The following is a 13499-nucleotide window of genomic DNA, read 5'->3' as shown; positions in this document are numbered from 1 at the left end:
ATGTTGGATCTTCTTCAGTTTATTTTTAATGTTTTGTAATATGCCTTAAATATAAATTAAATTATATTAAAAGCTGTGGCTATTAATATTTCTATTTGTGTGTGATGCATAGACTTATACTATTAATATTCAATAAAAATTCAATTACCATAAGCTGCTACTAATGCTTGTCATCAGTTTCTTTTGGGATGCAAACTTTTCTCAGCGAGTTGCAGAAATTTCTCATTGTGTTTGGCGTGAATGTTTTTGATCCATCAGATTTGCATCTGAATGTTTCACCTTATTCGTGTCGTCTATTTTATGTTGTGTCCGGTGTGAGATGCTCTTCATTCTGAAGAGATACATGCGAAATAAGCAGACACCCAATTGATGCACTGATGCACAGCCGTTTGCATAACCACGCCTCCTAGCGAGCATTCGTATGGAGACCAAAGTTAGTGCAACTGCCGTTCAGACCTGCAGTGTCAAATCGGGTGACCAGGTAGTGACAAGCAAGCGTCAGTCGGGCATAGAGATTGCATGGTGACATGGAAGGAGAAGCGATTCTTACACTGCCTGCGGCTCCTTGAACCTTCCCACTTGCTGGATGTGATACATGAGGTCTCCTCCGTTCACGTACTCCATGACAAAGTACAGCCGGTCCTGGGACGGGAATGGAGAAAGAGTAAAGCCATATCGTCCACGTGATCACCGTGAACTATGATTTACAGCAGGAGGGACCCTAGACACCTTCAGAGGCCCAACCGTTAATAATCACTGTATACTGAACAAACAGACGGCAGCTGCCTTTCAATTTCAGCACTGTGTGTGATATGAAAGCATCCTCATGTGCCTATATTGTCTTTTACTTAGAAGTAAACGGCAGGTAAAGGCTAAATTAAATACACCCGATGAGGTTTGTCGTAGACCCGATGGAGGTTTGAGCAACAGAGGCTCCCAAAGACGGCCAAAGCGGCAAAGAAAAAAATCCAGGAAGCCTGAATTATGGGTTTAATTTCAGGCCCGCACCGTAAAGCTAACACAATATACTCAGAGTAGACCTGGGCAGCGCGCGATAGCACGGCACTTTTGTTCCTGCCTGATGTCTAATGAACTGCCGTATAAGCTCAGTAATGGGGGAGGCAGTGCATTTGTCTGCTCGCTGCCCCGGCCCGGTGCTTATTGGGAAAACCGGCCTGAGCTACGTGTTACCCTGAGCGCTCGCCGCTGTTTATCGCTGACAAGGCGGCTGGACGCCTCCCTGTCCCTCCCCGTGCGCCGGGCAGCAACCGTGGGAAGATGAATGAGAGTTTCAGTCAAGTGGGAGCTCAGGCTTGCAGGCCGATCACAGAGGCTCCTCCAACTTGGAGGCCGACATTACTGGCTGCTATTTCAGAAGAGGTGATTGCTCTCCTAAAGCCATACATATACACAGATATGTATAAACCAAAACAAAAGAGGTTTGTTCATTATGCGCGTGGATACCAAGCCTCTCATCTCAAATCAAGTGGGCCTTATTGTCATAACATCCATACACATGTGCGCAGTGGCATTGAATAACGTGCCCCCAGGACCAGCTCTCTGCCCTCTCATCGTCTGTTGAGCCTCTTACCCCACTTGTGTAGTGTTAAGTATCTGCTCATTCGAAAACCTAGTTCGGCTGCCAAGATACCCTTAACCTGCCATCTAGGGATGTCCCTGATCCCCCGACACCAACACTGGTGGCTGAGCAGAAGAGCACCACGACCACAGTAGAATGAGGACTGGCCACATCTAAATGAGGCCGGGCAGGGTGATGCAAGCAAGTCCCTGCTTTGACACGTTGTGGTCAACAACTAGTGACTTTTGCGGGGCTCAGCTTTGGGCTGCTTAATGCAGTTTCCCTTTAACGATTCTTTCAGCGAGAATCGCTGCGGAGGCACAGATGCCAACATGCCAAGCCATATCATCCAAGCGACAGTACAGGGAGGAACACCAGTGGCCTTAGATCATAGTGGGTTTATCGGACTCTCCAAGCTAACCTGCGACCTCTGGTACTGTATCGCTCCAGCAGAATTCTTAGGGTTGACAGGAAAAAAGTCAGATGTTCTGAGGTAAAGCTGTTTCAAACCACTTCAACCATATTCGGAACAGTTCTATGTGAAACTCGCCAAACCCAAGAAAACCAATAATCATGGTCTTTAGCTTGGTGCCTGAAATCCATCTGCACCAGGGGGTCTTACCTCGGTCTGGAAACAGGAGTGCAGCTGTGTGAGGAAGTGCGGCTTGTTCTGTTGGGCCAGCACCCTCTTCTCCACCATAGTACACTCGACGTCATCGTCCTGGATCACAACGTCTTTCTTTAGGATCTTGATAGCATACAGCTCATCAGCGGACTTCATCTCAGCCAGCATCACCTACACAGGGACAATGGGATGGCAGGGTGTGACCATGTGTTGAGATGGAAGTCGTAGAAAATATGGGGGAAGATTACTGCGCTGTGCTTCTCCTTGCAGAAAGACACAGATAGTGAAACATGGAATTGTAGCCACTGGACACTCTCAAAAACCTAAATTTTAACATGGATCATTGACTCAGGAGCCATGATTATAATCAAAGTTATGATCAGCATCCCTACTCCCGTCACCCCTACCTTCCCAAAACTGCCTTTTCCCAGCACGGCCAGGAAGTTGAAGTCCGTGAGCTTGACCCTGTCCAGGTTGCTGGAAGGCAGCCTGGTCCTGTTGTCTTCTGAAGGCTCGATCACCTTCTTCCCCGGGCCCAGCTTGGCTTTCTGCGACAATGACAGCGCCAGTTGGGTACAGGGCAAGACAAGGACATGGCCACGTGCTGCAAATATCTGTAATGCGCAATCCGCAAGCAAAACTGCAACCATTCGAGTCACGGATGGTTAAAAAAAAAAAAAGGAACAGGGAAGATGGGCGTTAAGCACATTTTATAAGGTGCAGGATATGTTCTTGCCTTGAGAGGCCCTGCACCGTATCAGCATTTCCACAGCGTGTGAGATGTTGGCGAGGGTGCTGGAAGAGGAGGTGGGTTCATGGGGTGCCGTCGGGGGTTGAATATGGTTAGCGTTGTAGCCTCCGGCGGGTGGAGGTCCTACCTGAAACCTTGATAACGATGACTGGCCGGCGTGTGGAATTACTGGTGGAGAAAATGGGTCTCTCCTACTACTATCTCCATCCTGACTTTGTTAAAAAAATAAAAAAAATAAACATTTTTCATGCTCTGACTCTGGCAGTTTGCCATTTTGCAAGGAGGGTCCGAAAAAAAAGGGAAAAGAGAATAGCCCTTATGTGCGATCATCTGCTGAATTGCACAGCAATGTTTTATTGGTATACGAAGTACGGAGAGTCGCTGTCATTAGAGGGCAGACGTGTGCAGTGTTTCAAAGCTTGTTCTAAAAAATATAAAAGACGCAAAATTTATGATCTGTCCCATGATATGGAGATTTTAAGTGGAAAAATGCATAGAATGCAAGAATGTTAAAATATCTAAATGGCATCTGATGGAAAACGATTATTACATCATGTCTGACGAATAGCTGTCAGGTGTGAGGTAAAAGCTCTACAGGGATATTTTATATATATATATTGGGCTGGCAGTGAGGCTGCATTTATCTGCGTTCTGCTTGCATCCCATGTTCACCCATCCCCAGCTTTCAGTGTCAGGGCGGGACGTCAGCACACCCTCCACCAAATACGCTGCAGGCGTTTGCCGGAAAACTGCCCCTCCGTGTTCATTTGAAGATTTAAAGGTCTTCTACCCACCCAGCACACTGCATGCACCCTCTTGGGATTGACAGTGTTAGAGAATGTTAGTCCATCACAATCACTTGATGCAATCTTTGCTACCTAACAAAAGGAAGAGCAAAGCAGTTCTGTGAAGAATATGAGTCAGGGAGAAACATTCAGTACTTTTCTTTAATATCAGTAGGTATATTCAGGAATAGCCAGCAGTGCAGTCCATGCACAGGGCACAGCACACGGGTCGCATGCCCTCACCACACAGGACTCTGCGGCAAGTTGCTTAAGCACCTCGGTGTGCCTGCTTTTGCCGGAGCACATGGCATGGACACGCATGGCAGACGTGGGGCCGGCGTCGAGCTGTCGGCCTGAGGGGCGTGCCGGCACTGTCGACGTAGGGAGGCCCCTTTCCCCTCCCACCTCCTGGCTTACCCGGGAGCGGTGGAGGGGCATCACGTCTGGGTTAACTTAGCAGCCAGACGCATGGAGAGCACAGACCAGATTCACGCACCAGACCAGACCAAACCAAACCCCAAGCAAAGAAAAAGCAGCACACCACTCATATTTCAGTCAAGACCCACCTTGTCAATGGCTCCCACACTGACAACCTGAAATCACACGTCAGCTGGTCAGCATTCCATACGATCACTGCCGTCAAACACATTCCTGCACACCGGCATCCCGATTCCTTACCATGTTCCTAGGCCAAATGGCTGGAGTTTCCGGAAGAGTTTGGGAATCAGCATCCGCGATGGGCTGTTTAACAGCCCCGCAGTTACTTACAGAATTAGACGCCATTATAATGGCTAGCATACACTCTTACACGGGTTAAGGTCATGGGAGGTCCTTTCATAAACGCCATTTTGCCTGCCTGAAGCGTCCCAGCAGCCCGGGGCAGCTCCTGCTTAGCATGTAGTGTAACAATCTGCCATTGACCCCGCCATCCGTGGGGGTCCCATCCCGTCCAGCGGGGATAACTACAGGCTGCCATCCTCCCCGCAACACAGCCAATTAGCTTTGGCCTGTATTTCAAAACAAGACAAGCACGTTCCTTAGCAACATCACGGAGCGGGTACCCGACTGTGGGGTCCGCCGGAAGAGGATCCAGCAAACTTTCTTCCATGGTAACAGGTGGTGACATGGTAACGAGGAGGCAGACAGGATGCTGGGGGAGGCGAGCGGCCATTGTAAATCATTTCCCAGAAGAGCGATTCTCAGCAATGATCTGCTTATTTCAGGGCCTGGACCGCAGGGAGTGGACCAGATGGGTAACTGTGTCTTAGAGCACTTTGCGTGGCTAACGGGGTGACGTCTCCCAAATGCACCTTGGCTCTCTGGTGATGGGGCTGGGGGCACTTGTCACGACTTATTTACACGAGGATACCAGTGGGTATGGTCAACCCCCTCCCCCCCCAGGGGAGTGGCTTCTATTATACATTCATATGAGAGCCAGTACATCACATTACTTGGTTATACAGTAGACACCCCCCATATGACATTCCTCCACTGGGCTAGAATGGAAGACCCAACAAAATAGGGGGGCTGGACACTTTCATTCCAACTCTAAATTCATGCAGTAGTGCCTAGAAGGTAAGGGGAAGCCAAAGATCTTGGGGATGCACTGAATGATGCCTGTAAAGATAGCCTGCATCCCTGAAGCTTCTCTGCAGCCCCTCGAAATGTCACTACGACTACAAACTACTCATCCGCATAGCTATTAAACATACTCTGACATGGTACATTTTAAGACACAACGCAAGCACTCGTCATATACCAAACATCCTGCTCTTGAACAGCAAGGCTCGGAAAATCAGCAGTGCTACGCTGCCACCTTGTGGGCACTTCAAGAATTTTTCTAAGAGAAGCATGAAAGTCTAATGGGAAAAATCTGTATATGTGGAGGGAAAATCTCTTTACACACATAAAGCCATAAAATATCAAACTACCATAAATGACCAAGTCGTTTTGTCAATGATAGCAGGCAGTCACAAAGACTGTCTAAATAATGGAAATGCCTGCTATCTCCTTGAAATAGACTGACCAGACAAACCCAGGTGAAAGCAAGGATCCCTACTGGGCCTCTCCTGTTGAATTCACTCAGTCGAGGTAGATGGGGTGGAGGGTAGCGGATGAGTCGAAGTAGGTCATTGATTGGAGTGTGACAGCGGGTTCTAGGAGCTGCTTTGAGCATTTGAAGAACTGTAACACTTGAGGGTCTGCAGCTCAGCCGCGGACCATGTGACCACTGGAAATGCTGGCGACGGCCGGCACCCGCGTCTCTGTGGAGCCTCCGCGACACTTTATGAGGTCATACCCTGGCGAACGGAGGCTCTTCTGAGGCAAACAGAGCACGGTGCTATATCTGGGAGGAGTCTATGACGTCCTGAGCAAACAGTATAACTGAAAATATCCAGTAAATGATGTGTGCTGCAGTGAGCGGCACCTGAAGCAGGACACTGAAAGCCGCACAGCACTAACCTGGAGCCTGCATACAGCCATATTTGTCACTTTACAACATAAGAACAGTCACAGACAGTAGGACATAATGACAATAAATTTGGATATTAATTCTTAAAAGTCACTGGTATAAATACTGCATTTCTAGACTGAAGTTGACTTTCAATCAAATATACAGTCACATGCTTCTGAACCTTTGGCTAAAATTAGCACAAACTCAACCCCCACAAACTATTGCACTTGGGTTTGTTCTAAAACATGCAGGGGCTTGTGATGCGTGGGTAGTAAACATGAAAAGGAAGAGCAGGTCGAAATGCTCAAGCCCATGCGAGTCGCCCCGCAGAGTGACACTGACAGTGTGTGGGTCAGGTGTGTGTGATCACCAGCCCGTCTTACAGGTGTAGGAGGACAGCGGCACGTGCGAGGCTCACAACTACCCCCGTGCATCATTAGATGAGGAGTTAATGATGAGAGCAGCATCCAGTTGAGCCTGCATAGACATGGGAGACAGAGCACAGACAGCATGGAAGCCCATGTCTGCACTGACAGCATGGATCCCCATGTCTGCACTGACAGCATGGATCCCCATGTCTGCACTGACAGCATGGAACCCCACGTCTGCACTGACAGCATGGAAGCCCATGTCTGCACAGACAGCATGGATCCCCATGTCTGCACTGAGCATGCCTACATTCTGAGGGCTGGCCTTCTGTACTCTGAGTCTGCGGTGGATTGATACAAACCGGAGCGCCAGACAGGTACACAGGTCAAAGCGGGCAAGGCTTTCGGCGGCCTACCCTGGGGGAGAGGGTCCTTTTTCGGGGGGTTCCAGGCACTCCAAGAAAGTTGTTATGGAGACATACATGGCACAGGGTGCAGATGGAGAGTGCAAAGTGCCAGAGATTTACTAACAATATCACAAACGCCCCAGGGAGGGGAGCAAGCCCTGTGTGCTAGTGCCGGCTCGCACTGGGGACCTGACCTGGGAACAGTTTTGCCACTCGACTAGTAACCGGACCTGAATGTTAATATGACAGAGTGTGGGAAGTCATTCGTAACGAGCACTGATCTCCAGCACCGTGAAGCCGAATGGGCCACATACACATCTCAGAGGGGGTTCATCTTCGCAGACACCTTGCAGAGCTTCTCCTTATCTGCTCCCTGTTCCTCAGGCTTTGCTGGCAGCTTGTTTAGATCATGAGCACCACTCTTCTCTACATTTTCCCCTCAGGATTTAGACGGTATATCAACATCTTAAGACAGCGGTAATGTTAAAAGGAGCTGGTGATGGAGCCTCACACATTTTCCCGCGACCCACATCAGAAGCTAAAGATGTCACGGGTTTATCAGTACACGTCTCTCCCCTTTTAGCCACGGCCCCTACTAGCTTTGGTACGACCCATCTTGCAACCCCGCTTTTCCATTCATTGTTAGTAAATTGGATGTATTTGCAGTAGCTGAGGGCTACTTACAAACAATCAGAGAGCTAAAGAGTGGGGAATGGGACACAGGACACCAAGGCAGAGGGTAATCAAGGGAGCGCGGGGAGGAAGCTGGGATCAGGGAGAGAGGGAGGGAGCGTGAGCAGGGGAGGAGAGGAGATACCTGGAGAAAGTGGAAATGAACTTGGCAGTCCTAGAAGAGACAGGAGAGAAACTGAAACATTAGTAAGGTTTACAGAGGGGAAGGAGTGGGGGCAGCTGAGGTCAGGGACAAGAGCAGACAAGAGACAGGGACAGTAAGGGACACACCCAACTCAGTACGCAGACACAGGACGTGACGGAATAGCTCTATGTTCTGCTGACTTTTTAACTTGCACGTCTTGAATCTATATTAATCTGCGAAAGACAGCTTTCTCTCAGTGCTGGGAAGAAGAACCAGAATTTTAAAAAGTCAGTCCGACTCCTTTTTTTCTCTACGTCTGCTGACTGGTGAGAATTCCTGGAAAGGTGTTGTCGATGGCTTCGCACTGCTTAGTTTGTGGACCCTGTTTCCATAGTAACTGAAACAGGCCCCAATGATGCAAGGATAATTCAAAAACACTGATGACAGAAAAAAATCGATCCATCTCCAGTTTGCCCCTTAATGGGCAGCATGGTGGTGCAGTGGTTAGCACTGTTGCCTCACACCTCTGAGACCCGGGTTCGAGTCTCTGCCTGGGTTACATGTGTGTGGAGTTTGCATGTTCTCCCCATGTCGTTGTGGGGTTTCCTCCGGGTACTCCGGTTTCCCCCCACAGTCCAAAGACATGCTGAGGCTGATTGGAGTTGCTAAATTGCCCGTAGGAGTGCATGTGAGAGTGAATGGTGTGTGAGTGTGCCCTGCGATGGGCTGGCCCCCCATCCTGGGTTGTTCCCTGCCTCGTGCCCATTGCTTCCGGGATAGGCTCCGGACCCCCCCATGACCCAGTAGGATAAGCGGTTTGGAAAATGGATGGATGGATAATAATAATGACACATTCGCTCACCCTGCAGTGTCAATACAGTAAAACTAAACAAAACAACCACACTCTTGGTCATTTCATTCAACTGGGGTTGAATATTTTCTTGAACAAAAGGTGTCAAAGCTACTTTAATAACTATCGGTATCTATCTGAGGGCCACAAAGGCCACAGAGAATTCTGTAAAGTCTGACTCCATATGCGTCAGGTACGAGAATGAGATGTCTGCCCCGATGCTCCAGGGGAGAGGGAGCGTTCCGACACTTAGGACATTGTCAATCAGACGATTCCCTTATGGATGACGGCGGATCACGCTAACCTGCCCCGATGTCAGAAATAACGGCAGGCTGCGTCTCAGCCGTTCCTCTGCTGTGCCCTGAGATCCTTCCAGATATCACCACACTACATTTCCATTTTAAATGGGGAGGGGGGACAGGAGTGTTGCGTAAGGGGACACGATGATCTACATCCTCATTTCCCCCTTAAAGGTGAAAAAAGGGGAGAGGAGTATGGCAGCTGTGATGGGTGGGTTTAGGTTAGTCATTATCGTAATACATAATTAACCACTCCTCTCCATGCATTCCAGCCGTACATCTCTGAGGCACACCAGTGTGTTAGCCTATTAGCGAATTAGCAGCTCACCTTCTCACTACCATGAATATGGTCAGACTTCAATCACTAATTACAGTGCTGTAAAACCCACACCCTGCTTTGCTGCTCTGTGCCAGTGTAGCGTCAGTCAGAAAACCGTCGGCATGGCAGCTGTCTATGCCCCCTTTCTCTGTGTCTGTCCTACACAGCATGTTTGAGGGGAGTGACAAAATGGCACAGATGCGGCCCAGTTATGTGCTGGGGGGGGGATCTAATGCTGGCCGGGAGGGTGCTTGGTGGCGGTGGGGGGCGGTTCTTGCCACCGAGCCGCTGCGTCAGCACGGGTCAGTAAGACTGGCGGTTGCCAAGGCAACGGCTCAGGTGGCCATGGCCAGGTCCCCAGGAGGTGTCCCCCCCCCCCCGCGATGTTAATGGGCTGGCAGGAGACGCCGGAGCCTACGGGAGGATCTGTGAGACGGGCCAGAGGAAGGCTCAGAAGCACTCTCGTCGGGGACCTCTGCTCGCATGCAGCCCAAACCATTAAAATGCGATGCCTCGCCCGGCTTGGCGTGAAACCCAGCTAGACGCAGTCGCATTCAATCTTGCCCGTTACGGCCAGTCATGCACAATGCGCAGCATTAGAAATGACAGGACATTAATGCTTGTACAAAAATTATAGCGCTATAGGGCTCAGAGGAGGCAGGAGCAGAGGATATCTAAATAATCCCATTTTTATTCTGCAGGGGGGGGTCTGTCTTTCAGTCTCATCCGAGGACTGTGGTTGTATGGCTGATATGAAAACACGACTGCAACATCGATGGATGTTATTAACACTGTGAGCTGCCGACAGGTGAATCAAAGGCTCGAGTGCTGAATTACAACCAGCCAAAGTTCCGTGTCTATGTGGTGTGTAAACGATGCCTCTAAAATGGATCAATATGGCCAGACTCCTGAGGACCAGCTTATCAGAAGCAGCGTGAAGCACAAAGACAAAGCCTGCTCATTTCATTCCTGAAACCTGGCTTTTTTGTTTAGGGCAAGGCTCCATGTTAATTTTTAATATTTATGTTCTGGACCATAGAAATCCATCCTCTCTATGGGCCTGAATATACAGTGGCAAGCTGTCTCCACATCTGCACTCTTGGAGATTACGGTTGTGATGGTAAAAGCAAAATGTGGTAAGGATCTTTGAGTTATTAAGCAACGTTTTTGCTCCCTCTCAGCTCCCAGCGCACCTGTATCAGGTATTCAGTGTTCCTGATTGGCTGGGAGCTGGGAGGGAGCAAAATCGTGGACTGTCCAGGGACTGGGCTGGGATACACTGGGCTAAAGTATGCACACACATTACACTGGATGACCGGTGATCTCCAAAGCTGCAACAGAATATGAATAGTGGGACTTAACCCTAAGGAGGGTGGGAATAATGATGCATGTGTTATAAGGACAGGGTTTCTCTATCCTAGACTCCTGTGTAGCAGGCTTCTGCCACCCCTTCCATTTCCCCTCCCTGTAGACTTAGGGGCTTTGCACACAATGGAATTGTTCTTCCCTATTACTCTCTAATCCGGCTACATTCTAATAACGCAGACGCTGATTATTCTTTCCTCATTGTTTTTGCGCTGCAATAATCAGACTTTGCTTTGAGTCATCTCCTCCCAGACATACTTGAATTGTGAACCTATTAATTTTCAGATTAAAGAAATTAATTTTCAAATTTCAGCGCGGAGGGGAACAGCAGGATAGAACTCACCCCAATTCACTGAAATGTTATGCATTTTGGACGCATCGAATCTCCAGCAAAGTGTCCTAATGAGATCATCGTGCAGCAAAGTGTCCATGAGTTGATTGTGCAACAAATTCTACACATGAGGTTTCTCAGGTTTGAATTCCACCTTTATTGTAGGCAGACATACTGCTGGGGTACAAACATCGGCTGGTTTGTACAAGGTCATCTGTTGTCTGCTCAGGGTGGACAATAGGATGAGTCACCTTTTACCTGAGGGGCTGCCAACCCGAACCTCTTAACCTTTTCAGTACACAAAGAAACATCAGAAAGCTGGACTCCAGGTTCTCCTAAAACAGCGATTCTCAATCCATGGGTCGTGCCCAAATTTGCGTCGTGGCACATTCTGAAAGGGTTGTGAGGCAGAGTTGGAAATGTAAGCATTTTAAACCCAGCAAGTTCCTCTGCTGATCCACGATCAGATTTCCAAGCCGCAATTCTAGAATTAACCTATATAAACGGTTCATGGGTCTACAAATGCTTAGCGCAAAACTAGTGACCATTCAACCAATCCAAGTAGCCAATACACAGATGCTTAATTTAAAATTCAATGGCACATCCAATCAGATTTGTGCGATATACTTTGATTGGCATAAATTGCATAGTGCACTACATGATTGACTATTGCCTTAATTTAAACCTATACTTGATACAGGGTCGCGACTGTGCTGACATGGTAAAAACTGGGTCGCGGTGCAAAAACGTTGAGAACCACTGTCCTAAAATCCACTGCAACTGGGTGGCCAAGGCACATCGACGAGAAAATTAAACCGGTACGGCTGGGTGCTCCAATGTCAAGGAGGCCGGCGCTTAAATTCAGGGCAAACAATCTACTGTACAAATGCAAATGACTCTAGCAAGGAGGTCTTCAATTGCCCCAGGCCAGCAATTAATTTAGCAAACAGATAATAAGGTCTGCGAGGGAGCTTACATAGTTATTGTGAATATCTGCAGAATTTAGCACGATATGAAGGAGACTGACCTGTAGCTCACATTATCTCTCAATGCATGTGCAGGATTCTGGACAGTAAGTAAGCCATAACACAAACCCAGAGGGAGATACGAGGGCCATATTACTCTGAAAAGAGCAAATATTTCTAAACGGCTTAAGAAAACAATAAAATCACCTACAGGAGATTCCAAAATCAAGAGAGACGAAATGAAAACAGACACAAGTGCTTGGAGAGCTATGGTAAACCCCCCCCCACTGGGACAGGGTCCTGACTCTGGGCGTCAGGCCAGCCTCACCTCGAACTTCTGCAGGAGCTCGAGGTTGCCGTCAGTCTCATCGGGAATGGGCACGTTGTAGTACTCTCCCTCTTCCTGGTTCAGCATCTTGTACCTGGGTGACAGAGACGAGGTAGGGATCAGGATGGGGTCTGGAAAGACCATCTTCGTTATTAATATCCTTGGAGGATTTTAGGTTCATCACTGCAGGGGGGAGGGGGGCACAGGATATGGGAGAGGGTGCACAGCTGGCAGGTTATGGGAGAGGGTGCACAGCTTATTATGCTGCTACATATAAGAGTTAATGGTAAAATTATATTGCCTGCAGGTGTGATTAAGATATGAAACAAAAAAAGAATAATTATGATTATATCGGTTTCAAAGCAATTCTGTTCCCAGATGAACCTGGGAATGTGGTATGAAAATAGGATGGTGCTGCCATACTGTCATGTGTCCCTCGTGTACTCGCTGTGGGCTCACGCTCCACACTGCCCATGGGAGGCCCCTGGTGCTGCCACATTGTCACTGTGTCCATCCTGTACTCGCTGTGAGCTCACATCCCACACTGCCCATGGGAGGCACCTGGTGCTGCCATATTGTCACTGTGTCCATCCTGTACTCGCTGTGAGCTCACACCCCACACTGCCCATGGGAGGCCCCTGGTGCTGCCATATTGTCAATGTGTCCATCCTGTACTCGCTGTGAGCTCACACCGCACACTGCCCATGGGAGGCCCCTGGTGCTGCCACATTGTGACTGTGTCCATCCTGTACTCGCTGTGAGCTCACACCGCACACTGCCCATGGGAGGCCCCTGGTGCTGCCATATTGTCACTGTGTCTCTCGTGTACTCGCTGTGGGCTCACATCTCAGCCTGCCCATGGGAGGCCCCTGGTGCTGCCATATTGTCACTGTGTCCCTCGTGTACTCGCTGTGAGCTCACACCGCACACTGCCCATGGGAGGCCCCTGGTGCTGCCATATTGTCACTGTGTCCCTCGTGTACTCGCTGTGGGCTCACATCTCAGCCTGCCCATGGGAGGCCCCTGGTGCTGCCACATTGTCACTGTGTCCATCCTGTACTCGCTGTGAGCTCACACCCCACACTGCCCATGGGAGGCCCCTGGTGCTGCCATATTGTCAATGTGTCCATCCTGTACTCGCTGTGAGCTCACACCGCACACTGCCCATGGGAGGCCCCTGGTGCTGCCACATTGTGACTGTGTCCATCCTGTACTCGCTGTGAGCTCACACCGCACACTGCCCATGGGAGGCCCC

General features: G+C 49.2%; 1 protein-coding gene across 2 annotated transcripts in view; it reads right to left on the bottom strand.

Moving 5' to 3' along the window:
• Nucleotides 1-13499, bottom strand: part of prkcaa (protein kinase C, alpha, a) — a 137003-nt gene that overhangs the window by 20598 nt on the left and 102906 nt on the right. Inside the window, exons 8-12 of one of the 2 annotated variants that reach the window (XM_049012840.1) lie at nt 12245-12338; nt 4307-4333; nt 2612-2752; nt 2202-2375; nt 551-642 (exon numbers count right to left, since the gene is read on the bottom strand). In XM_049012840.1, coding sequence (XP_048868797.1) covers nt 551-642; nt 2202-2375; nt 2612-2752; nt 4307-4333; nt 12245-12338 — 528 coding nt within the window. The remainder of the gene's footprint in view (nt 1-550; nt 643-2201; nt 2376-2611; nt 2753-4306; nt 4334-12244; nt 12339-13499) is intronic. The other variant, XM_049012841.1, reaches the window with a different exon arrangement.

The sequence above is a fragment of the Brienomyrus brachyistius genome, chromosome 5 (assembly GCF_023856365.1).
Source record: "Brienomyrus brachyistius isolate T26 chromosome 5, BBRACH_0.4, whole genome shotgun sequence".
In the NCBI taxonomy this organism is placed as follows: Eukaryota; Metazoa; Chordata; class Actinopteri; order Osteoglossiformes; family Mormyridae; genus Brienomyrus; species Brienomyrus brachyistius.
This window is presented reverse-complemented; position numbering and strand designations above follow the sequence as displayed.